Source organism: Lissotriton vulgaris, chromosome 11 (assembly GCF_964263255.1).
Source record: "Lissotriton vulgaris chromosome 11, aLisVul1.2, whole genome shotgun sequence".
Classification (NCBI taxonomy): domain Eukaryota; kingdom Metazoa; phylum Chordata; class Amphibia; order Caudata; family Salamandridae; genus Lissotriton; species Lissotriton vulgaris.
This window is the reverse complement of record NC_141699.1, coordinates 919,833,230-919,860,456: the sequence shown is the minus strand read 5'-3', so window position 1 is coordinate 919,860,456 and position 27,227 is coordinate 919,833,230. Positions and strand designations below refer to the sequence as shown.

The following is a 27,227-nucleotide window of genomic DNA, read 5'->3' as shown; positions in this document are numbered from 1 at the left end:
ACCAATGGAAAGCATAGGCGGAGCTTCCAGCCCAATTCCGATGTTGATTTTTCGACAATAGATCTTGCCAGATCGAGCAGTGTGTGCACTGCAACGCTAGGCGAGACCTATAAAGGAAAGGCAACTTTCGAAACGCACAGTGTGGAGAGAATAAAGAAATTGAGAAGTGACAAAATCAATAAGTACGCCTAAGTAAGGTGCAGCATTAAGGGATCGGTATGAGGTTTAAGAGACTCCATAGCACCGGAGTATGCAGTTTCCAGTCGCCAAGACACATAAAAGAATAATGGGGTGTTTGTGACACGTGCACTGCTGCTCCCCACGCTGGGCCTGTGATTTCTATGATAGTGAAGGTCAGAAATCTTTCCGTGACACGAAAGCCAAAACAATTGCATGTGCATTGCATTTCATTGTTAACGTGTTCGTTCTCACAGAGGAGAACCCATAACTAAGGATGCCTAGAATGTATTGTAGAATGTATGGGAATGCACTTCATTATGCAAAAAAGCTAAATGTTCAGTGGAAATCTTGTTCAGCTGAGCTCTAACTAAATTTGAAGAACTAATTCTACTTTTGCTTTTCTTTGTTTGTGAAAGCTTGAGGTGCAGGCACCCCCTGGAACCACCGTGGGTTATGTTATCCAGAACTGGCACCCATGTTTGCCCAAGTTTACCGTTCAGAATGAGAAAAAAGAGGGGGTTTTGAAAATTGTTGGCCCATGTGTTCCTTGCAGCTGTTGCGGAGATGTGAATTTTGAGGTATGTAACAAGTGAAACTTTTATTCCTGATCATGAAAATATGTATGCTTATGTAAAATGAGTGCGTTTCTGATTATACAGTCTACAAAGTATTCAATTCACTTATATTCAACTCTAAATAGAAAAAAAAAAGAAAAATGAATGCAAGTAATGTTATCTTCCCCTCTTAGGAATGTGACCCAGTTGAGCCACGCCTGTGGTGTAGCTTTTGTGGTGTCTTTCCAGTTGCTTAGGATTATTTTGACTGCAGCCGTCAGCAGTAGGTCAATGAGGTCACGGTCTTCTGTTGTTGTGATGGACGGGGATGCAAAGCCCAGGACTAGACTTGGGAAATCTGTGTATGGCTACTCCAGTGATTTCATTGATAAGCTTTCCAGTTCTATCCCAGAAATCCTTGATCTGAGGACAGCTGAGCAGGAGATGCTCTAAGTCCCCCCTTCCATTGTCACAATTCCAGCATGTGTCACTCTCTCGGATCCCCAGGGTGGATAGGCGGGCCGGTGTCCAGTATGCCTTATGCACTAACCAGTATTTGGTCTGATTTAGTGAAGCAGTTATCTTTTCGAAACACTCACCGAAAACACACAGGCAATCAAACATATGGGGACCCTAGACCTTTACCTTTCATCACATAAAGCCCCCTAGGCGCAGATTCTAGACATCCTTCAAGGGACACACTATAGGGACCCACGCTCTAACAAAAGAAACCAGCAAGGAAGAACCCTCTCCTATCTCTTCTCCTACCTCTATCCCTCTCTATCCTCTCTATCGTCCGGGGAGTTATACCCACCAGGCAGTGCAAAAGGGGAGACAGAAGACAACGCCAAGCAAAACTCGGAAAACGGACTTCTTTTTTTTGGACTATTCAAACTATCCGACCTTTCGTACCATTGCAAAGATCGAACTATTGCTCCTTGTAAATATATATTTTTTTATATACAATAAAAAATTACAGAAATAAAAAAAAAAAAAAAAAAGAAAAATGAATGCAAGATTTATGTAGATGGGCGAAGTTGCTTAGACTTATTTTCTGTCGTTGCACGCCTAAAACATACTTAATGCAATATTTAAGGGTTTTGTGCTGTACTTGTGCAAATCGTGACTTCCCTATACTTATAATTGGGAGAGCTTCTCACCATCGTTTCACAAGAATAAACTAGAGCACACTTCTCTTGAGACTGTCCGCTGCAGTGAGACCTTTCTACTCAAACCATCTCTCCCCCAAGAAAATACTCCCGGGTTGACAAGCACATTGCTTATGGTGTGAAAGAATAAATGCCAGGGTCTATAGGTTTACTGAGATTCATGAGGCTACAGATTGTCATGGTTTCCAGACACCAAAGCTGCAGTCTTTATACACAGTGTGCCTCCTTCACTCACAAGACACTCCCTGTCCTTTTGTCTCACTCTTGCATGTTCCTTTCATCCCTGTTTTCTCCCTGTCACTTTCAGTCCTTAGCTTCCTCCTACTCTGCCTCAGTACTGTTTCCTTCTCTCTTGTTCAGAGTCAAATTTGGATGAGGAAAAATAAGAGCCAGTTTCCAACACCTGCAACCACTGGCACAAATTAAGCTCTGCATTAGCATAACAGAATCCGCAAATATGATGAGCTACAGGTTGCTATTAAATGGAATTAACAATAGATTGTGCTCTGCAACAAAACGTTATGTACAGGCATAGTTTTTTACATGGAATATGTGACAATCGGGGGGTGGGAGATGAGATCAACGACACAGCACACAAATATCTAGCTCATCTGATGTATAAACATGTTCTCTAATTAAGCTTCTTAGTCAGAGCTAAATGGGTGACTACGTCCATCGTCCTGCTTGACAAGCAGATATTAAATCAGCTGTTGGACGTGGCATCCTTGGCGTGGTTTCCCCATACTTTTTGCCTTCTGACGTCCTGTTTTGCTAACTACATTTCAGCTGGCTTTAGGATTCTAGACACCCTACCACTTTTACCCAATTCTAAAGTACATATACTCTGTAACAATGGCTTATCCATTACTGGGATATTTAATTTACTTATAGGTCCCAAGCAGAGTGCACTATATGTGCACAGCTCCTGTAAATTAAATGGGCCTGTTGCACTGATTGTGCCACCCACTCAGTAGCCCTTTAAACATGACTCAGGCCTGACACTGCAGAGCCTGTGTGTGCAGTATCAAACTGCCATTTCAACCTGGCAAGTTATCCAACTTGCCAGGGCCAAACCATCCATTTTATTACAGACAAGTCTCCCCTAAGGTAGGCCCTAGGCAGCCCTATGAGCAGGGTGCAGTGTATTTACAAGGTAGGACATTCACTTTGGAGTTTTACATATCCTGGTAGTGAAAGACTGCTAAATTAATTTTTCAGTACTGCTAGGCCTGTCTCTCCCATAGGTAATCTTTGGGATTTCCTTTAAACATCTCTTAAATCTAATTTCCAATTTGGAAAATCTAGAGATTTGGAGTTTAGGTTCTCTGGGCTAACCATTTAAAATCACAATTCATGGTGAAGTCAGATTTTAAATTGTAAGTCTGAAAATGCCACTTTTAGAAAGTTGGGTTTTAGTTACTGTAACGATTCCGAGACTCTGCCTGTCTCAGACTACAGGTCTGGTATGGGTGGCAGCTTGGCTTTATGCATTCCCTTGAGACAGTCACAAAAAGGGAACTGGGGATATTTTCATCCTGATGGCCCATCACCAGACTGATGGTACCTTCTGAGGATAGATTAGGAATGAGGAGCGGACTATTGCACCTCAGTAGGACTGTGCCTGTCTCCACACAAGTAGTTGCTTACCCCCATGTAGTGAGTCTGAGGCCAGGATATGAGAGGCTGGAACCTTGTGATATTGAAAGACCTCTATGAAGTTTCCCCCACTTCAAAAACACATTTAGGTAGAAGTATTGGACCTCTGACTCCACCAAATCGGAACTTTTCTGGAACCAAGTACAATCTGCTGGAAGAAGAGCTGCAGTGCTGTAGGTGGGACTGCCACTTTGTCACCTGCTCTGCTGTGTTGGGCTGCTGCTTCTTGCCTGGGAGTGAGAAGGACTGAATCAGTTGTCTACATCCTTGAACCCAAGTTTCTCCAAGGGCTTGTTCGCTTGCCTACTTTTCTGTGAAGTTCAGGGTCACAAAAGACCTCTTGCAACTCGCTGTTGCTGCTGGACTCTGCCATCTGTGAGTCATAACCTTGCTTGAGGCGCCCTCTACAGTTCTGGGCCTCAAACTTGGACTCTGCAGCTGTTTCTGCAAAAAAAAACAAATATCAATACATCCACAGCACTGCGCGGCTCTGAACCGATGCAGTACCGGAGGGCATCACTGCATAGCTTGAGGACGATGCGTCAACCTGACTGTGATGCTATATGACGACACAGCACGATCCAAAGAGACTGCTGTAAGGTTCAACTTCAATGCATCAGCCCAACTGTGTAAATCGAAAACGACGCATTGAGTCTTCGACGCTTGCTCCATCAAAGGTACTTTATCAAGGCCTGGGTCCTGTAGCCGGCCTGCCCTCCATAACTGTTGGCCTGGATCTTTGGATGTACTCTGGTTTAGCAAGACCTCATTACCTTTTAGCACTATTGACTTTTAGGCACTGTTTTTAGATGTTCTCTCGTTCTACGTATTGGATTTTTGTAATTTTGGTCTTTAACTCCGATAAATATTCTCTATTTGTGTAAACTGGTGTAGAGCCTTTTTGTGGTGGTTTCACTCTTTCTGTAATTTAACAAATACTTTATACATTGCCTCTTAAGATATGCCTGAGTCCTCTGTACAAACTACCAGAGGGTGAGCACAGGTTAATTTAGGTTGCTTATCTAACTTGCCCAGACTAGTATTGTTGATCATGCTTGGACAGGTTGTATACTCTGCCAACCGGAAACCTCAATTTCTAAAACCAGCTTTTCATATTAGGCTCTGTATTAAGGTTGTGTTTAACCAATATTTAAAAATAATAATAATAAAATGTCTAGAAAGTGTTTCAGGCTGTGGTCTGGCCTTCTGCCTACCTTTGATTTAAACCTAGGGACGCAAATTATCCCTTTTTATATACCAGAGTACCAGACACCGCACTAAAAGTGTTTATTTTCGATTCTTTTCTCGAGTTTTTTAGTAGTTTACACTAGTCCAAGACCAAGCTCCTGTGTCTTTAACTATCAGACAATTGACTGTACAATTTCCTACTTATTGTCTACTTTTATCAAGGAATGTAGTGTCCAGTGTCAAAGTCAGCATGGTACTGTTTTGTAGCAAGGAAAACAAAAATGTCTTTGGAATATTTGAATGAATTCAAGACTTGTAGTTACTCTGGGTTTGCTTGATTGACTACTCAATGGGTACTTGGCCTGGCATTTCGACGAGGTCTTCACTTATTGATGCAGGACGAAGCCTGATTTGCATATGACTGGTACACGTCTGAGATGACATGGTGGGCAAAAAATGGGGGACTGGTTTGCAGCTCAGTGATTTTCAGTGCCTGGGAGTAATTCAAGCAATCTGCCCCTCACTTTTTAGTTTTCAGCAGTTTTGTCGTGTGGGAGGGGACTTCTAAAACATGTTTGCCTCGCTTTCTCTCTCTCTCTTTCTCTCTCTCTCAGGTTCTTACAAAGCTGGATGTTTTTGTATTATTTATGACTTCTCCTGCAGTAAATGGTGCGAAACCTGGGACGTTTGGCAGGCGTGAATTCGCAGCAGTTATTGAAAACCTAATTGTCTAACTCAAGCTGCTAGGAAGGTTCCCGCTGTTTTAGCTCCCTCGTCAGATTACAATGATTCCGCTACATTGTCTTCAAAGCACAGGAGCCTCTAAATCCAAAGTGTCTCCATTGGCTGTTGAGAAAATATTCTCGGCGGCAAAAAATCTCTACTACCAATTCTGATCTGCACGTTTATGATAATTCAACTGAGCGACTCGCAGCATGAAGTCAGCCCGCTTTATTTCACCTTCACTCTAGACCGCTCGGGAGCACAATTTGAAAAATCAATCCAACATGATAGCTTTAAAAGGAAATCTGAAAACGAGCCTCTTCAATTAAGTGTATCAATCCATGGAAGCATCTGGACTGTACACGTCCCTGTCTCACCTTGGAGCTGAAGTACAAGTAGCACCACAAAGCCCATATGCTATTGAAGCCTCATGTCCCTTCAGCTGCCTCCCAACCTAGCTGAGGATATACCTTCTTAGGCCCTCACTGACACATGCCCTCTGTGTGGTAAAAGGCTCCCATTTTTCTGACACAAGAGCAGGCAGAGCACTGTGATTGCATAGATAACTGTCCCTTCCTTTGCATTGCAGATGCCATGTGGTCATGTTAGCTGAGGTTATAGTGCTGCTCGTGTAAGTGATACTTAGTGATGTGGGGTAGGTGCTCGCATTGAATTAGTGAACATAGGATCTTCAGTAGGAGCAGGGGTACTCTTGGATGCAACAACCTGAGATTGCAGTGGATGTGATCTCACTGTTACTGTATATAGTAACAGTGGTTTAGGTTTCAATAAACATGGTGGTACTCTCTACTGTGAAAAGACTGCTATGACCATCAATATAATCTGTTGTGGTGAAAGCAATTTTTGTGGTAACAGTAACCCTTCTGCAAGAGGGGTGACTGGGACCTGCAGCATGATTTTCTGATTTCATGTGGCATAAAGTATCGCTGTGGCGATTACCGTGGCTTTTCAGTGTCAGTACTTATTCACGTGCAAAGTGGAAACCGAGTAGCACAGGATGCTGTTGCCATCTGAGGGCCACTGGACTAGACTACATGGCCCAGAACTCTAAGCTGGTGAGGGCTCTGAGGCGGAGCCCAGCTGCACTATTCATAGCTTGCTCAGACGTTGCAGGTGGCTCCGTTTCCATCTGTGGCCAATGTACTGGACTATGAGGCCCAGTACTCCCTGCTAGTGAGGGAGGTGAGGAAGATCCCAGCTGCCCTATATTGAGTACATTCATACCTGCTTTGTGGGACACTGTTTCCATCTGTGGGCCACTAGACTAGACAACAAAGCTCAAGAGCCAAGTTGGCTATTTCAAGTGCTTTCTCACCTGCTGTGCAGGATGCAACAGACATGGCCTAGGCAAAGAGAGTGTCCTGTCGGTGCCAGTCAGAGCACAGAGGAGCCTGGTCTTGGCTAGGTCTGTTGGTTCCTTATGCTAGCCTTGGATGGAGAAATGGGGAAAGGAAAATTCACCACAATCACTTCCGTAAAACAGGTACTCCAACTAGTGGGGTCTCCAACCAGTAGCTTGTGAGCTACTGTAGCCTTCCAGGTACCTCGGAGTAGCTCATCTGTGTTCAACCCAATTTATTAGATTAGAAAGCTTTTGCTTGGTTGAATTAATATACATATAACAAAATTGAAATTAGACCACACCAATAATATTAGTAGCTCTCAATGTGTTTCATTGAACATAAGTAGCTCTCAGTACAGAAAGGGTTGTAGACCCCTAGGCTAACTTCCTGTCGGAAGCAACTGAGAAAGGGATAATTATTTCTAACACTAGAATTGAGGCTCCCCATAACTTTATAAAAACACAGGCAGAAGTACATGAGGTGTTAGTATCCCCTGCTACTCCTAAAATCTCAAAATCAACAGGGATGACGCAAAGCAGGATTGACCGTGGAAACACAGGTGGAACTACATGTGTACATAGTGACCCTCTGCCAGTAATATCCTCATAACCCGTGGCATTTGACAACCCACCCCAAAGAATCATCTTACATTGAGTGTTTTATATCCTTAACACTGTTTCACCTAAATGTGCAACCAATGAGAATTGTGGAGGTTCCTTCACAAATGAGGACTTCTAAGTCTTACAAAAGGCAGTAACAGATCAACTTCAATGCCCGCAGGGCTTGAGGTGAGGTTGAAAGAACACTTAAATAAAGTTTAATTTGTGCCTCAAGTTAGTGGAAAAGTCGGTACTTGTTTTGGGGCAATCAAGGACTCACATTACTCTTGGATCATTAATGCAGCCCTAGAACACATTTAAAAGTGCTTTTTATTTGTATGTGCTGCTTAGTGTGCACAGGTAAGTGCCGAAATTACCGGCTTTAGGTGTTTTTGTACTTTTTTGTAGTGAGTGGGTGTTACACCTGGCACCATTGACGTGTCTCCCTTCCACTTTTTGCTGTTGCCTCCTATGTCTTTGCTGGGTTAGATGCTTTGGGCACTTTGCCACTGCTATTCAGTGCCAAAGTGCAAGTGCTCCATATTGTAAATTGTTCTATTGGATTAGTGACTCCATGATTGGCTTATTTGATTTACTTGTCAGACCCTAGTGCAGTGCACCATGTGTGTCCAGGGCCTGTGAATCAAATACTGCTGGTGAGCTTGCAGCACTGGTTGTGCCACCCACAGAAGCAGCTTATCAAATATGGCTCAGGCATGCCATTGCAGAGCCTATGTGCAGTCTGGGACTGCCATGTCGACTTGGCAAGAGCACCCACTTGCCAGTTCCTGAACCTTCCCTTTTCTACATATTAGTCACCCCTAAGGTAGGCCCAAGGGCAGGGTGCATTGTATGTAAAAGGTAGGACATGCCCTGATGTGTGTTGCCTGTCCTGATAGTGAGTTACAGCCAATTTAGTTTTTCACTACTGCACGGCTACCTGTTCCCATAGGCCATAATGGCAAGTTTGATTATAACAGCTTATAATCCTAACTGACCCAGGGAACAAGGTAGCGATTGGAGTTTAGCATGCCTGATCTCAGAATGTTAAAATACACCTTTTAGTGAGGGTGATTTTTGCATTCTGTTTGAAAATACCACATTTAGAAAGTAGATATTTTCTTGCCTAACCATGCAGCATGTCTCTGCTGGGTTTGTGTAGTTCATGTCTGGTTTGAGTGACAGGGGGCTGGAGAGGGCCTTTGTTCCAGCAGACTAATTGATCAGGGCTGGGCTGAATGGGACCTGCATTGAATAGAGAGTTGGGGGAGCAGATTTCCATTCAGCTACCTGGGCCAGGTCTGCTCTCAAACAATGCTGTCTCCACCTCCTGCCGGGAAGCTGCACCAGGGAAGACAGAACTGGTTTTGGCTGGGCACAGGCACCCTCTGCCTTAGAGGACAAAAAATGTTACAGTATAAATATTGGGGCCCAGACCCCAGAACTCTAGATCACTTCTGGGAATCAAGACAAACCTTTGCCAAGGAGAAGAACCGGAGAAGCTGAAGTAAGATTACTGCCCCTGTGCTGTTTGCTGTTGGGGTTGGCCTGCAGTGGATACTAATTGCCAAGGAAAGAAGGAGAGGAACTTTGTGTGAACTTTTACTATCTTGAAGAAGATCTCCAAGGGTTTGTGACTGAGCTTGCCTCCTGTTCTGAAGTCTCAGGGACACAAATACTTCACTACCAGCTCCACCTGAATTTCCCTTGCTGGGAATTTTGCCTGCAGGGAGGTGCCTGCTGTTTGGGCCCTCTGAGAGACTGTGTGTCACTGGCAGCTGGAAGCACAACTCAACGAGGAGAAGCGTGTCACCACCGCAGCTGTTTGCCGTTGCATCACCAACGAAGAGTTTCACATCACCAGAGAAGCGTGTCACCGTCGCAAATGTTGCCGTCGCATCACCGGAGAAGCATGTTGCAGGGCCTGTCATGGCTCAAGAGTCTAGCGAGTTCGCCTCCTGGCTGTCGGGCATGCAAGCATCGCATCCACATTGTCGCATTGCAGCAAAGATGCCATTTTGACTCATCGCACCGGATCATCGCATTGCGGTGCCATCTTGTCGCATCGCACCGGAGCACAGTAGGAAACAGACGTATCACCTCCTCTCCGGTGAGGAATTGACGCATCACCTCCCCTGCGCTGCAGTAAGGAACCGAAGCATCACCTTCCCTGTGACCCTTTTGTTTGTTTTGTGTGACGCATCCAAGGTACTTTGAGAGTATAGTGTCCCATTTACCATCTACATTGAACTAAGCTATTTCTACCATTTTAAAGACATTATTTTGATTACAGTATTGTGGATTTTTGTTGTTTGGTCTTGTGTTAAGTCTAGTAAAGATTACTTATTTTTCTAAACTAGTTTGTTGTCCATTTGTAGTGGTTTCACTGGATTACTGTATGTGTTCACAAATGCTTTACACACTGCCTCTGAGATGAGCCTGTCTGCTCGTGCCAAACTACCAAGGGGATGAGCAGGGGATATCTAGGAGTGTACTCCCCTTTCTCTGACTAGAAGCAAAAACCCCTATTTGGTCAAAGGTACCTACCTCTGCCACCTAGAGACCCCCATTTCTAACAGTGGGAGATCAAAATACCAGTGGTGCAGGTTGAAATCCGATCAGCTGGCAACCCTAATAAGGAGACTGAAACTTTGTTGCAGGATCAGCACATTATTTATTTCCTTCAACCTCCATCCATGATTGTAGCCATAATAGCAATATTTTAACATATCAAACTCTATGTAAGCCATCAATACAATGCAGAGTTACTCCAGATGTCTGTGTATACATCCTGCCTTCAGACAACTTACTCCTCATTCTCATCACTAACCGTTCACCCTCTCCCTGCACACACACTGATCATACTGCACTTACACTGCTTTCAATGCACGAAAGCCATTCACCCTCCTCTACCCTGCACTCACATGTGCACACCACTCACCCTGCACACACCTGACAATCCACTCACTTGTCACTTTCACTACTCACCCTACACTCGCGGAAATCACACTGCATTCAAGCTGCTACCCCACTGTCACATTATTAATCATCCTCTTACCCTGTGCTCAAATGAGCACACCTCTCACATTGCACTCTCAGCGACCACACTGCACTCATGCCCCTCACCCTGACCTCATGCATTTCTCCCTCCATGTGCCCTGCTGTCAAATGAGCACACCACTCACCCTGAGCTCAAAGTGATCACACTGCACTCACACCACTCACCATGCACTCATGCTTTTCACCCTGCCCTTGCAAGAGCACACTATGCACCCTACACTCAGGTGACACTTCACTCACCTGTCCCTTTCACTGCTCACTTTGCAAACAGGCACATCACTCCCCATGCATTAATTCCTCCCAGTCTGTACTTTCACCCTCACCCAAACTCCTATGTAGCACCACTCACCCTGGAGTCACTCCTCTCACCCTACTCTCACACTGTCACATTGCTCACTGTGCACGCTCACTGTGTACTTACATAGGCACAAGGGTCACTCAGACAGCTCCCCAGTCCCTCACATATTCACTTTCAAGGGCCACTCACACCATGGATACAAGCACAGCACTCACCCTGTAGTCCCACCACTCACCCTGCACATCCACCACTCGCATTGCAATTACACAAAATAACCTCGCAGCCTGCACTACAGGCACTCTGTTCATCCTGGCTGCACACAAGGACAGTAGTGTGCCGAAACCTATAGGACCATACCACTCCATCTGCACGAACTCCTTCCACCGTACACTCACCAATCGCACTCACTGCTCATCTTGCCCAACACACATGCACACCACTCACGCTGCATTGTCACCACTCACACCACTCTGCACGCACTCCTCTCACCCAACACTCACATTGACCCTCCTCTCACATTGCATTCATGCAGCTCACCTGACACATTGGCACATTTTCAACCTACACTCATGCTGCACTCACACTATTCACCATCACCCAACAACTACATGAGCACACCTATTACTCTGCATATATAGAAATTACACAACTCTTGTGAATTTACACATTTCTACAAAAGCACCCAAGGAATATCTGCTCTTTCCATGGTACTAGATGCCTACTTAATTCCATCTTCAACAACGGGGCTAGTGCAAGAGAGGAGAGTGGACTGAATGTGGAATTGCACAAGAAGAGACTAGGGTTGAGGCTGTGGGGTATGGTGCTGGATTGTGGATCATGGGACTCCTTTATTCCGGGACACCGTTTTTTTACAATGGCAAGAAGGCTTTAAAAACATCGGTGTGCCCACATTGGGCAGCATGTGTTGAACCTCCACATTTGATACCCACAGGACAGAGAAGACCTAATCTCTTTTACCAATAGGTGTTACATATGCCCCACTGACTGGCATGTTAGAAGGTGTAGTGGATATGGGGGATACAGTTGGCAAAGCTAGATGACGCTAGGGGTGAAAAGTTGGCTAAGTCAGTTAACACTAGTTTGAGTGCCTATATTGAAATGTGGCGGACCTACAAAACAAATTAAACATTGAATTGGTTACTTTCACTGAAAGATATTAATCTTATGTTTTCAAGACACATGGTCATTAGAACCCCTCCATGTTATTGGTTATAGGACATTCCACATGTCAGCAATTAAGGCAAATTCAGGTAGAGCCAAAGAAGGTATGGCTATTTATATTTCTACCCGAGAAAATCAAAGTGTGTAGAAATAACGGCCTGGTGACCCACATTACTAAATTTTGGGCTATAAGAACACCAGGGGCCGTATTATATAGGTGGCCCAAGTGCGCAAAGGACATTTGCGCCCGTTTTGGGCTCCGCCCGGGCACTTTGGTATTACAGAAAGGGCACCTTAAGTGTTTGCGGCTTCTTCTGTAATACAAATAGTACTGGCACATAAAGCTCCAGCGCTACCTTCAGGGGGCGTTCCCTCATTTGCATGGAGGCGTGACCGCGCTGTATTGAAGACTTGCGTGGAGAGGCAAAAAACTCTCAGGCGGTGTATGAACAGTGTATGGAAACATGATTAAACACGAGTTCTTAAACTAATTTTATGTTTGCAAATGAAGTAAGTATACCTACAGGCTAATTTTTAAAGACACTTACAGCTAGTGAAGTATGAAGCATTTTTGAATATATACTAGAGTCTGATAATCTGAGATTCTATAGCCATAATTTTAAACTTTGTGGAAATTGATTTAGTGACCTCCATCTGCAAAGTTTGCATATTGATTCTTCTGTGTGGGTAGCCCAGAGTATGTGCTGTAAAGATATCAGAAAAATGAAGGTTGTTGGCAGAAATGCTCCATGAATAAATTGGACTGGATGAACCCAGATATTTTCTTAGCAACATTAATAAAGAAAAACATAAATGTTTCACTAGATGAGATTGCCGGCAACATGGGAATTAAAGGATTCTTTGTTCCAATCTCGAAATATATGAAAGATGTACCCACTAAGCCTTCTAGCAGAAGGATCATAAAGGTTTGACCACAAATGCAGGAAGGCTCATGTGGGACTTGAAGCTGCACTGAAAAAATATAATCGATTACAGAGTGAGATTGTGGCAGCCAGTAAGGCGTAGGATAACCTGGCCTTCTGGTTAGTGATGAATCACCCAATGTAAAGAGATAAGTGAGGTCCTGTGGTGTTGCGCTCTAGTCTACGAGCGTGAACGCGATGACGCGTCACGCCATAGACGAGAGCGTCACACGCGCGCATGCGCAGGGAGAGCTAAGCAGAAGGCGCGAAGGGTTGGAACGGCAGTTGGCGACCGGAGCAGTTGCAAGTTATAGCGCTCGGCGCTCTATGTGTATACCAGTTAAACTGTAATTCAATAAAGCCGCTTTAAACCACAAAGAGACTCTGAGCACTGTGTGGGGACGCAGTTACAACATTACAGTGGCGACGAGGACTGGGATCACCCCACTGTCCACGCACAGCTGATGTGGAGTCGATACCCGGAACAGCAGGATACCTACCCATGCCAAGAGAACAGGATACGTGAAGCGGTGCCAACAGTGTAACATAGAGCGTGGCAGCAGCGCACCGCCAGCACCAGACCTGAGGACCACTGGAGCCCCCGTCACTCGGCAGAGGACAGACCGCAGGCCACTGCACAGGTCAGTGCTGTCCCGGAGGCGAGGGGTCCCTCAGCCAGCACGCTTGCAACCAAAAACGCAGGCCAGGAACCTGAGGAGGGCGAGCAATCCTCCAGTCTACCGCGAGGTACAGGTGATACCGCCGCAGGCAGCCCCAGAAACCAAGGGGACACCGCAGGTGGAGCAGGAGCCCCCAGAGCACCCGATAGCCCAAGGGCCCAAGCGGAAGCACCCAAAGACGAACCCAAGATGGCAAATCAGTCCTCCGCATTGATGGCGCCTATTCCCTTCCTACCAAGACCAGGCGAGCCCCAGATGAAGTGGGAAGACTGGAGGGAATATTTCAGGAATTACGTAGAAGCGCTGGAAGACGAGAACGGGGGACCATACGCCTCAGCTCGAAAGAAGAGGCTGTTGCTCCACAACCTGGGCCCAGAGGGGGTGAGGGTGTTTGCCAACATCGTTCCCAAGGAACGCGACGCGACAGAAGACGACGTCTTCAAGAACGCGTTGGAAGACCTAGATAACCCTTTCGTCCAGCGGTGTGTGTATCCATAGACCGATTCAATTTCCAGCAAAGGAAACAGGAAGCAGGGGAATCAATAGACGACTACGTAGCCTCGTTGCGGCGTCTGGCCATCACGTGCAAATACGGAACACTGTAAGATGAGTACATAAAAGACCAGATAGTGATGCATACCACAAATAAATCAGTCCAGGATAAATTATGGGCACAGAGTGAGACATCGCTCAAGGACGTCATAGCAATGGTGAAGAAGGCTGAGATGTCGAAGCGCTGCGCTGACGCAGCCAAACGGGAAAGCACGCAGAAACAGATGGTCAACAAGATCGATGAGGCCTCAACTGCACACAAGCAAAAAGGACCATATGGAGACCAGAGGCAGGAACCTAGATGGACAGGGAAGCAAACGGGGCGATCGTCCACAGACAGCAAGTTTTCATGTTACAGGTGCGGGAGCACAGCTCACTCAGCACAGGACAAACGTTGCCCGGCGTTTCGCGCCAGATGCGCGTTCTGCGGCCTGGTCGGCCATTTTGAGAAAGTGTGCCGGAAAAAGGGGAAGAGGTCCACAGTAAAGTGTGTTGAGTCGGCACCGTCAGAAGCAGGGACAGAGGTTGATCTGGAAGACGGAGACATGGTTCTGTGCATAGAAGACCAAGTACTGGATGTAACTGGGAAACGCACGGACAAACCGCGCACAGACATGTTCATCGGTGGAGTGAAAGTACACATCGCGGTTGACGCCGGATCGCCCTGGACAATAGTGCAGCGGTCCATATGGGAAGGAGACTTTGTACCTGTAGTAGGACCTGGTCTAAGTCCACCGGACATTCGTGCCATCTCCTACACTGAAAACACCATTCCCATGATAGGCTTCCGACCGTTGAAATTTGAATTCAGGGGAAGATCGGCAACCTGCAAGTTATATGTGGCGGAAAGAGGCCCCACTGTACTCGGTTGGAGAGATGCAGGAGACTTAGGAATCAAATTGGATCCTGGGGGCAAAGAACAAATCCTCCTAACAGAAGAACCGCAAACCACCAACAGAGAAGATTGGAGACTGATCTACCCCAAGGTCTTTGACGGAACGGTAGGGAAACTAGACAAATTTGTCCACAAAATAATGCTCAAGGAAGGGGCGACACCGGTGTCCCACAAGGTCAGGAATATCCCCATATCTACCATCGAAGCAGTGCAACTGGAACTCCAGAGACTGGAAAGTCAAGGCATTATAGAACCAATAGACAGTTCAGAGTGGTTGGCCCCCTTAGTTGTGGCCAAGAAGCCCAACGGCAAGGTCCGTCTATGTGTGGACCTCCGCGAACTCAACAAGTGTCTCATTGTGGAAAAGTTCCCTCTGCCCAGAATAGAGGAAATGTTGGCAAGAACCAAAGGCGTCACCCATTTCTCCACCATAGACCTCACGTCGGCGTACCACCAAATTGACTTGCATCCCACAAGCAGGAAATACACATCCTTCATCACACCCTTTGGGTGCTATCAATTCCGCCGCATGCCCTTTGGCCTGGCATCCGCAGCCGCGGTCTTCTAAAAGTTGATGCATCGCTTATTCAAAGATATACCAGGAGTCCAATATTTCCAGGATGATATCCTGATAATGGGATCCAACTAAGAAGATCACGACGGGAAACTGACCAAGGTGCTCACTGTGCTACAAGACAAGGGCCTCACAGCGGAATGGAGCAAATGCAAAATAGGGATGTCATCAGTCACCTACTTGGGACACGAGATTGGGAGTCATGGCATATCTCCCAAAGGACAGAACGTGAAAGCCATCAAGGAAGCCAGAGCCTCGAGAACCAAAGAAGAGGTACGGTCGTTTCTCGGAATGGCCGAGTACTATAGTAAATTCGTGAGACACTTCGCGACCAAAACGCACAGAATGCGCCTACTCATCAGGGACAAGTCAAAATTCGAATGGGACACTGAAGCTCAGAGTGAATTCGACACTGTAAAGAAAAACATCAGTGAGGCTATTCCATTGCAGGGCTACGACCCCTCCAGCAACACCATACTGACCAAGGATGCCAGCGACAAGGGCCTTGGAGCGGTGCTAGCGCAGGAGAGGGCGGATGGCTCAGTGGAAACCGTCAGTTTTGCCTCACGAGCCCTATCTCCCACGGAACAAAGATATAGCGTCATTGAGAAAGAAATGCTGGCGGTCACGTGGGCGATGGGCAAGTTCAGACAATTCATATGGGGCACCAGGTTCAAACTCCAGACAGACTCCAAGCCATTGGTCAAGGTCCTGACGTCTTCCGGCCACGACACCCCTACCCCACGCATAGCAAAAATGACGCTGAAATTGTTGGATTATACTTATGATGTTGAATACCTGCCAGGAACTCAGAACAGGGTGGCAGACTACCTCAGTAGAGCTTCCGCCATGGAAGATGCTCCTGCAACCGCACCGGACATGGACGAGATGGTGGCGGACATGGCAGACAATGAGATGACGATAAGCAGGCAAAAATGGGCAGCAGCATACGAACAAGACCAGGAGAAGTCAGAAGTCAAGCGACACCTCATGTCTGGCTGGCCGGACAAAAGGAAGCTCAATGCAGAAATGAGGAAGTTCTATGAAATCCATGAGGAACTATCCCTGAGCAACTCGGGAGTCTTCCTATACAGAGGAGAGAGAGTCATTCCCCCAGAAACCCTGATACCGGCATTATTGACTCAACTGCATGAAGGACACTTAGGCATCGTAAAGACCAAAGCCCGAGTGAAAAAAATTTATTGGTGGCCTGGCATGGATAAACAAATAGAAAGGCAGGTGAGAGAATGTGAACAATGCCAAGGAGCAGATAAGATACTCCGACCTCTCAGACCGGTCCTAGGGAAATTCGAAAACCCCCAGAACCCTTGGAAAGACCTGGCTGTTGATCTTCTGGGACCAGTACTTGACAACAGAGGAATAAATAAATTCTTGTGTGTGGTCATTGACAAATACTCGAAATGGCCAGAAGTGGACGTGCAAGAGTCCATGGAAACCGACACAGTTTTGAAGTTCTTAACTTCCCTATTCTTGAGGGAAGGAATACCAAAGACAATTCTTAGTGACAACGGACCCCAGTTCGTCTCAGAAAAATGGACCAAATTCATGAAGAGGAATGGAATCAAATCGAAACATACAGCGATCTACCACCCAGCATGCAACGGCCAAGTGGAACGGTTTAACCGGGTACTGATGGGCTCCATACATTCGGCCATCATGCAAGGTAAAGACTGGGAAGCAGAAGTACAGAGCATGTTATGGGCGTACAGGATCACCCCCACCGTAGTAGGATATAGCCCTTTCCAAATCTTGAGAGGCCGTCTCCCGTTCACCCGGGACAACGTGGTGTGGAGAGAAAAAACTATAACCAGCAAATGGTCCCCAGCAGTGGTGCAGCACAACCTAGAAAAAGCTCAAAGAATATATGCTGCTTACTATGATAAGCGACACAACACCAAAGAAACCGCGCTGGAGGAGGGGGAATGGGTTAGAGTCAAACTTCCCAACCTGCCAAAGAAAGGAGAGAGTAAGTATACCCAACCCTTACAAGTCAAGGAAGTGCGAGACAGGGCAGCCCTACTCAGCGATGGCAAGATATGGTCCCAAGACCGCATGGCGAGAGTCAACAGGATTGTAAGGTGGCCCAAATCTGAGGAAGAGGAGATACGTATAGGAGGAGAAGAAGAGACATCCGCAAACGAGGAAGGCCTGAGTGGTACCCCAGGGGACAGTGACGAAAGTAGAGACGGTGAAACATCGACAACAGAAGTAACAGGAAACCACACCATCCCGGCAGCTGATGGAGAGAAAGAGAATCTGAGAGACACTGAGAGCACTCCTGGTGGTAACGAGGGTGAGGAGAGTAACCCGGTAAGGCGTACCCGCATGGGCAGAGCTGTCATTCTGCCTGCCAAATATAGAGACTATGACATGAGTGGACATTAGAGAGACTCCAGAGGTTTACATTTCTGTGTGTCAAAGGGGGGAGATATGTGGTGTTGCGCTCTAGTCTACGAGCGTGAACGCGGTGACGCGTCACGCCATAGACGAGAGCGTCACACGCGCGCATGCGCAGGGAGAGCTAAGCAGAAGGCGCGAAGGGTTGGAACGGCAGTTGGCGACCGGAGCAGTTGCAAGTTATAGCGCTCGGCGCTCTATGTGTATACCAGTTAAACTGTAATTCAATAAAGCCGCTTTAAACCACAAAGAGACTCTGAGCACTGTGTGGGGACGCAGTTACAACATTACAGTTCCCTCACTTGAAGTAGCTGTCTCGGCCCATGAATGGATTGCTCCTTTTTGTAGTGCATATGCAATTGGAAATACGGTTGAGAAGGTCAATAGCAAGGAGGGGGAATCATGTAATCCCCTTTGTTTCTAGTGAAGATTATGCAATGTTTATGCCAACCTTGCAAGAGGTAACCTGCGCAATTAATGTCACAATTCAAAAGCTGCAGACCCAATGGGGTCCCTGCAGATCTTTTTCAGGCCAGTGTTGAATTCTGACGTCCACAATTATCATATGTTCTGAAGACAACGTGTAGAATGGAAACCGGAGTACAGGTCTCACAGTCCTTTGTAGCTTTAAGAAACCGCAGTCGTACTGACTTGATTTCTTTGTTTTGTAATGACCTGTCGGTCACCTACCCCCAGAAATGGATACTTCAGTATAGGTGTTGATTTGAAACATGCACATAACTTCTCATACTTAGGGGTAATATTTAATTCTGCTCTCACCTGGAAACAGCAAGTTAATATGAGCAATAAACAATTCAGAAGAGGGGAAAAGGGGATCTATGATAAGAGTAAGGGCAAGTCTCTAATTTTTGAAGAAATGTACATGGCGTCATTTAAGCTTATTACAGTCTTTTAACGCAGAGGGATATACCAAGTGGATGAGGCAAAGGGATGACTAGGCCCAGTAGCACACAAGTCCGTATAGGGAATACATTCTGCAACATGTTTATGACGTCATAATTCATTTTATGCTTCTGTTGCTTCTTGTTTTCCCAGGTAAAATCCCTTGATGAGTCCCAAGATGTTGGAAGGATTTCCAAGCAGTGGAGTGGATTTGTAAAGGAGGCATTCACAGATGCAGACAACTTCGGGATCCAATTCCCTATGGACCTTGATGTGAAAATAAAAGCTGCGCTACTTGGTGCCTGTTTCCTAATAGTAAGTTTTTCAGGAGTAACGGTTACATGCTTATGGTGCAACCAACTTACAACAGTATTTCTGGTGGGATTCAGAGCAGGGTACACCATATCTGAGATTTCCCTTATCTCAGGATGATTGTAACCTCAGGGTCGTTTTCTGATAACAGCCTCTAGTTTGATGTTAACAATCTGCCTACCCTCTCAAAAAGGATCCACTGGTATCTGACTATGCTGGTGAGTGATCCATCACACATGAGCTCTGGTGTTTGAGAAATTTTTCCCACAGAACAAACTTTCCCTAGAGATAAAGGATATTCATGATTAGCCTTTATTATTCAACCAGCAGCATCTTGATCAATATTGTAAACCAAACAATAAATGCGTGGCTTTGTAAATTGTCTCACGAGCATCTCCGTCAGGTATTTCTAACCACTCAGCTCTTGTGGATCTTTCACTTGATACCATTCCTTCAGTCATTCCTGACGCCATCTTTTTTTCACTGCCGGCTTCCGTAGTGCAGGCAATAAGGGATGTTAATGCACAGCCCTACACCTAGTGATGTATTCAGCAGAGGGTGAGGTGGTAAACAGAAGGCAACACCACAGCTCCAAACTCTTTTATCAGAAGCTGCCCCTCTCTTTTTCTTCACTTTCTAATTCGGGTCGGGGGTTTTGCATAAGGAGGCAAAGCATTTCTGAAGAGTTGGGAGCTGGTATCTATGGAAAACACAGTTTTGCAGCCCTGAACCTGGATACAGCAGCTGGAGCCCACAAATGGAGCATTCTGATTGGCTGGATCGCTCCAAGTATTCTAAAAAGGCAGCTAAATCACTTGAGCTAAAGACATTTTTTATTTTAGGAATTCTTCAATCTGACATCTGATGTTCTAAATTAGCAAATCTCAAAGATTGACTGTCTTCAACTGTGAATGTTTAAAATCTATATTTCAGGTCCACAAAATTAATTTTTCTGTCTTTTTCTATTTTAGGATTTCATGTTTTTTGAGCACAAGCAAGACAATAATTGACAGCCGGACACTTCAGATTGACAGCTTTTAACTGGCTAATATAAATGATTGTTATATAATTCTGAAAATGGATTGCATATATTTTACATAAGACAGTCAACATATATATTTTTCTTGAAGCAGATTCTTAACTGTGTTTATTATGCAGAGATTTCACATCAGCTTTGTTACTGAGCTGAATTTTAACTACCGCTTCTGCTCCAATTTAATACATTTGTTTGTGGATAGGGTGGGACCAGAGCTTAATGTGTGCCGGAGCTTAATGTGTGCCGGTGATTGCCGGGGCTCTGCACCGGTACTTCTGTTTCAACACCAACACTTGTTGTCGAACAGTTTACCACATGGTGGCACTGCTTGTTTATTTTTTAGCAGAGCACTTATGCTGGTTGTTTAAAACTCAATTTACATTAAAATAACAATGTCTCCCAGGCCATTCTTACATTTTGGGTGACCTGGAATATTCCAAACTCACGTTTATTGGACTTGGGTGGTTATTGGGGAACAGTGGCACTGCCATTTGGCAGCTATGGGTGGTGTGTGTAAGTTGCAGCAGTCTCCTCCTAGGAAATACCTTGGGTCCTTAAATTAAGCCCTGGGTGGAGTGAGGGAGGATAGTGAGGGAGAAAGAGTTAGAAGTCTGTCATTGTGATGGATCTGATAATAGCAGATATTCTACAAGATAGAGGCAAATTTTATTTTTTGTACTGTATTTATACTTCTGCAGTGGTGCAGGACATACTGTGACTGCTAGTGCTACGGCTGGGTCTGGCATGCCTTTTAAGTGCACCTTGAGTTGAAGAAAACGTATTCTCATTTGTGTGGGCATCAACAACATATTCGTTTTGATGGAGAATTAGGAAGAATGTTAAGTATTGCATATAAATTGTATATTTTAATCTGCAAGGATTTCAAGTACCACAAAAATCCTATATATTCATATGAGCAACATGTAGGATATTTTCATCTGTTGAGGAGTTTCAATTAGGTTAATGTGTGCCATAACAAAGAATCACATTTGGTTTTAATGATTGTCCTACATGCACACTGGAAAATGTTTTTGGGTCGATTTCAGTGTTTGATTTTAAATATTTTGTCACTTAAAATGTTTGATTAGTAGGAATAAAATTGGCAATATGCAAACCTACCTCTATGTAATTCTAATAAATGGCTTTAAACTCATTTTTACCAGTCCTGTACATTCGTTGTCTATTTCAAAGTTTCAATAATGGCACAATTGTGCGGATACGAAGGCTGGTTACATGTAGCCTGTACATGCACATGTAAATGGACCAATCCGCGGTCGACGTACAGCAACAATGTAATTTGAATATTGAAGTACTTTTTAGTGTCACAATAAATGTTGTACCTCTACTTCAATAATATCTTCCCGTTATTTATTCGTAATTTTGTTGTCTTTTTATTGAAATGGTTTTTGATCAATAATAAACCAGGAGCTGGGGAATATAAAGAGCGTTAAACTCAAACATCACATGACCATAAAATGCTAAACCAACAAGGACCTTGATATCCGTGAAATATGGAAGGTGTCTAATCAGCCTCTCACTAAATTCCGCAGGGAGGCCCCATCATTTTGCCCTGCACCACTGGGCCAAACTTATAAGTCTGCAGAAAAACCAGCCTCACAGATGCATAGAGAAGGCAGGGATGTGAAAAAAACAGTTGAATGTTATCCCCGTAACATGTCATTTTAGTTTGCCCACTAGCTTTAAGTACAATCCTCTGACAGTTCTAAGCACCCAGAGTATTCTGACATTTACAATACAAAATTAACAGTTGCGGCTGCTGTTAACGAAAAGTGATGGAGCAGCGTGGGGGAGAAAATTGGAAACTAACCTGCTTCCCACCGTATCGGTACTCTTCTTCTTGCTCCTCTGGCGGCTGGTGAACGGCATCCCACACTCCCCTACACCAACCCACACACTGCTTTTATGATGGCAATACTTACCCAGCATAAGAGAAGCTCTAGGATTGGTCTAAGCGGGCTTGTTTTGCACTCGTAAAAGGACTAGGAACCAGCTGTGCAGCTTGGGTTGGTGAACTCTAAGTGTGCACGTCACTTTGGCTGTCCTAAGTTAGCCGACCAAACAGACATGTGCATTTGCAGTGACCACAACTCCTCCTAATGGTGCTGTCATCAGGGTGCCCCCTCTTAAAATACTCTATTCTCAGTGATGAAAAATATAATGATAATAAAGTTTTTATTATCATTTTATTTTTCATGATTGCCTCTCCCTGGTGGCTCTCGCAAGCGGGGCGGTGATCCTCCTCCATAACAGAGGAGCCGCCACTGAAAATTAATGTTTTCTCGGTTTTGTGCGGGTGATACCCAGTTAATTAATTGAAGTGGAGGACCCTGATTGTAGGGTTTCTAGTCTACAGTGAGGACTAGTAGAGAATAGAGGGTGGATGAGAGAAGGCTAGGTCCAATTATACAGTAACAGGAAAGACTTTCTGATATTAAGAACAAATAATCAGGCTGGTAGGGGTCGCCCTTTGGAACCAACTGATTTTAGTTTCAGCTGCTGGAAAGATATCATGGGTAAGGAAAATAATATTCTGAGGATATTTGATAAGTTAAATATTGTTTTATTGTTGTATATAATCCATGCAATGTGTGATCCCAGTTGGATAAATATTACACCTTCCATATGGTGACTAGCTCTTATGTTGCCCCAGAAAAATTCATCCTGACTACACGTGCCACAACACAAAAGTAACAAAAAGGGGGGGAGGGAGTATAGAGGTAATGGTTAGAACCTACCTCCTGTAAGACTGTCGATAAACAATGGGATTCTAGCCTAATTCTTTTTAGGTTTTTCTTTTAATAGTGATGTGGGACTTTTGCTAATACCCAGCAAATGTACGGGGAAAGCCCAAAGTGTTTTTAAAATACCCCTCACACACTATGAATCCCGTAGTGTCATGCTTCATCATAGGGGTCTTTCCCGTCCCTCTATGGGGTGGGGCGTGCTTCGGCCTACGACTACCCGGGAGCACTTGATATTGTGTGGATAGACTATAGGCGTAGTTGGTGAGGGTGATAAGAATGGTAGGGAGAAGGTGTAAATAAACATAAAATGTAAAATAATTCCCTGGCTGGAGGAGGAGCTACGCGTGCACCGAAGATGGCTGCATAGGCCAATAGCTCCATGGTGCTCGTGCCTCACCCCCACCTATCCTGCGGCACTGAAGGTTGCTCCGACCGGCGGACGAAGACCGGTGCAGACCCGTACCGCTCTAGTCCCGTTGTGAGGCCCGGAGAATCTGCGGCACGTCCTCAAAGTTTGGGTCTCCGTGGGGACTGACACCGGGGGCTCGAGTGCGGTTTTAGGCCGGCCCCAAGTGTAACACCCGGGGCAGCGGCCAGGAACTGCCGGTCGGGCAGGAACTTTGGTGGGATACAGGAGACCCCAGGGACATTGGAGAGCACATCGCGGGGTGGGGAGGAGATTTACGCCCCCCCGTAACTGATTTTTGTGCTGCTTGCAGGCTTGGCAGTGCCCGGCCCAGCAAAGAAGTGCAGACTATATTGTGGGCCCGAGGGAGGCCTGACTGAGAGAAGCAGCATGGCACCTGCCCGGCTGGTAGCGGTGGCTGTGGTTCCCGGTGAGGCGGCGTGGCGAGGGGGGGCCCAACTGCATTAGGGAGAAGATTGCCACAAGTGCTTGACCCGGCCCAGGAGAGGCGGTGACCTGCAGTGCTGAGAGTCTGGGACCTGAAGGTGGATCCCAGAGATGGGGGATCGTGATTGGAGCTTAGCCTCGAAGCCCGGGGCCCTGATTGAGATCGCCGAGGGCCCCGTTTCTGTCGTGTGAGTGGAGGGCCCCCCCATGTCTGACCGCTGCCCTGATTTCTAGTGGACGGGCGGCCTGATCAGCTGTGGCGGGGAGGCTCCCACGGAGATGAGTCTGCTTCTGTGGGCCTGAGAGGGGCGCAGAGGGTCTTGGCGAAGACTAGGGCTAAATACAGATGGACCGGTTCGACTGGGACCCGGATGTCCCCTGTCAGAGATAGTCGCGACTGCAGTGGTGGTTGGTACAGGTCAGTCCATCTACAGAATTGGGATGGCGATCAAACCGGAGGTGGAGAAGCCGCCATCCAGATCAGTTAAAGGGGATCGCTATGTCCAATCCAACAAGCTGGATCGATACACGCAGCCCAGGGGCTTGCCTACTGGATCGGGAAGGATGCAAGACGGAACCGCGGAGTCCACGGGCCTCGCTTCGGAGCCCACATTGCAGAATGTGATGGCCGCCATAGATGGGGTTAAGACTTCACTCGGACAGAAGATGGAGTCCTTGAACCACAAGTTTGACACTTTGGCCATCGAGGTAAACCTGATTTGAGCGGATCTCACCAAAACGAGTGAGAAGGTGAAGTCGCTGGACATCAAAACGGCAAGCCTGGTGGATGACGTGTTGAAACTGCAGCAGGAGGTTCGGAATTTACAAGCCACTGGAGACCCGACAAGTCGCAAGCTGGATGAGTATTAAAGGAAGGGTCTGGAGAAACAATGTGCGCATCATTGGCGTCCCTGAGAAGGCGGAGGGGGCCACACCGGACCTCTTTGTGGAAGATATTATCCTTAACCATTTGAAACCGAAAGGATTGGGTAACTTCTTCACAATTGAACCGGTGCACAGGATCCCGGGCGGGAGACTGAAGCCGGGGGCCCCACCTCGCCCGATGATAGCAAGGGTAATTAACTTTAGAGACAGAGATGCTATCCTGCAGGCCTCCAGATCAGGGGGTCCCCTGAAGTATGAGCACTTTACCCTCTCCTTTTTTCCTGACTTCACTCAAACTGTTCAGAGGCTGAGGCAGAGCTTCCTGGGTGTTAAGAAGAGACTTGGAGACAGAGGATTGAAATATGCCATGTTATTTCCGGCTAAGCTGCGAGTGGAGGTGGGGGCAAAGTCTGGTTCTTCGACAATCCGGACATAGCATCAGACTAGTTGTACAGACTTACCCCTCGGGGAGAGTCCGAGAGGCAGAGTGGCGAGGATGTGAATGCTTTTCGGACCAGTAGCGAGGAGTACTGCTGTTGTTTGAGTTTGCGGGCTGATGAGGGGGGGTCCTATTGTGAGCCTTACCTTGGGAGGGCTCCCCGAGACTGTAGGTTGTAATTGGTGCAGGATATGATTTTTCTTGGGGTGGAGGCGGGAATGCGGGGCATTGTCATCCTCCTCTGATCTACTTTTAGATAGTTGGATAGTTAGACTATGGGGTGACAGGCACACTGCAAATTGGGGGCTGGCGATTGCCGCCCGCAGGGTTGCAGGGTGGTGGGAGGAGGGATGGGGACGCACTAAAGTTGGTACAGGAATGCGCAGTTGTGGGGATGTGTAATGTTAGTAAGATTTTGTTTTCATTGGTTTGAGTTTGTTTGAATTTTTTGTACGTCTTTCCTTTTGTTTGCATCAAGTGACTGTACAGTATTTTGAAGCTAGCGGTGTAGGGTGAATGTCTCGTACTAGTCAGTGATCTGGGATTAAAGTGTTGAGCTGGAACATTAATGGGCTGGGAGACAAAATCAAGAGAGGCATGGTAATCAGCTGATTAGACGACACTCCCCGGATGTAGCGCTGTTGCAAAAGATTCATCTTGTTGGTAATCGGTGCATGGCCCTACATAGAGGGGGATACAAACTCTTAGCACATGCAGGGTTCACTTCCGGGTCTAGGGGGGTTGCTATCCTAATTAAAATTCCTTCCCGTTCGATCTGAAGGCTACATGGTCCGATCAGAGGGGCAGATATGTGGGTGTTTTGGGGCAGCTTGCGGGTAGAACAGTTACCTTCCAGTCCATATATGTCCCTTCGGGCCTTCAATCGGACACCTTTAAGGATCGGAGTGCTGTCTTTTTGACCCTGCCTATGGGTCTCTTGATGTTGGGGGGGGGGGGGGGTGCTTTTAATGAAGTGCTTGACGGGGGTATAGATAGGCTCCCAGCTCGTCCACATACGGCGGCGCAGAAGTGGCTTCCTGACTTCCTTGACTTGTTGGGATTGGTAGATCGCTCGAGAGTGCGGAACCAGACCCAGAGATGCTTCACTCATATGTACGCTGCACAGAATAGCATGTCCAGATAGGACTACACATTGGTTCTGGTGGCCATAGTGCGCACAATTAGCGAGGCGCGATATCTGGGGAGGGGTGTCTCAGATCAGTTACCAATGTGGTTACAAATCGAGATTGGTCAGCCAGCAGTTGGTAGAATCGCCCCGATTTAATGCGTGGTGCCTGAAGGACCCGGCCACAAGGAGGGAGATTAGTCAAATTTTGGAACGCTATTTTTTGGAAAATGTGGGCACGGTGGATTCAGCGCAATCCCTGTGGGAGGCATGAAAGGTGGTGTTGCGGGGCGAGGTCCACTCTCTGCTTGCAGGTAGGAAGAAGGCGCACCGAGTTGAAATGGACAATGTGGAGGCGGAAGTAGTTGAGCTGGAGAAAAGGGTAGCCGCAGCGGCTTCTCCAGAGAATTCTCACTTGTTGAAGGTGAAACAGGACGAATACAAGCTTCTCTCCAGGGAAAGGGCAGTCACACATGAGAACGATATCCAAAGCCGAATCTATGAGCACGGTGATAAAGCCGGTAAGTTGATTGCTTGGCTGGAACGTGGAGAGCGAGCCTCTCGCTTGGTTCCTGAATTAGCGGGGTCAGGTCTGGATAGCATGACCGATCCGCAGGCAGTGGCAGATACTTTCTCCGAGTATTATAGAGAAGTATATACCGCGGCGAGTGGTTACACAACTCGAAAATGGCGAAATGATTAGAGATACTCTCAGAAGAAAATAGATATCTGGACTCGCCTATCACTGATGACTAAATTGCACAAGCAATCAGAAACATAAAATACGGGAAAGCGACTGGTCCTAATGGATTGCCTATAGAGTTATCTAAACTGAATGACCATGGAATTGCCCCGCACATTCGTGGCATGTTCCTGGAAAGTAGGGAGTGGGG

The 27,227-nt window shown here is 46.3% G+C and overlaps 1 protein-coding gene across 2 annotated transcripts in view; it reads left to right on the top strand.

Moving 5' to 3' along the window:
* LOC147683691 (phospholipid scramblase 1-like) overlaps positions 1 to 21,617 on the top strand; it is a 246,055-nt gene extending 224,438 nt beyond the window's left edge. For both annotated transcript variants that reach the window (XM_086944072.1, XM_086944073.1), the window contains exons 8-10: positions 597 to 758; positions 19,072 to 19,233; positions 20,202 to 21,617. In XM_086944072.1, coding sequence (XP_086800198.1) covers positions 597 to 758; positions 19,072 to 19,233; positions 20,202 to 20,240 — 363 coding nt within the window. In that variant the 3' untranslated portion in view covers positions 20,241 to 21,617. The remainder of the gene's footprint in view (positions 1 to 596; positions 759 to 19,071; positions 19,234 to 20,201) is intronic.
* The last annotated feature ends 5,610 nt before the right edge of the window (positions 21,618 to 27,227 follow it).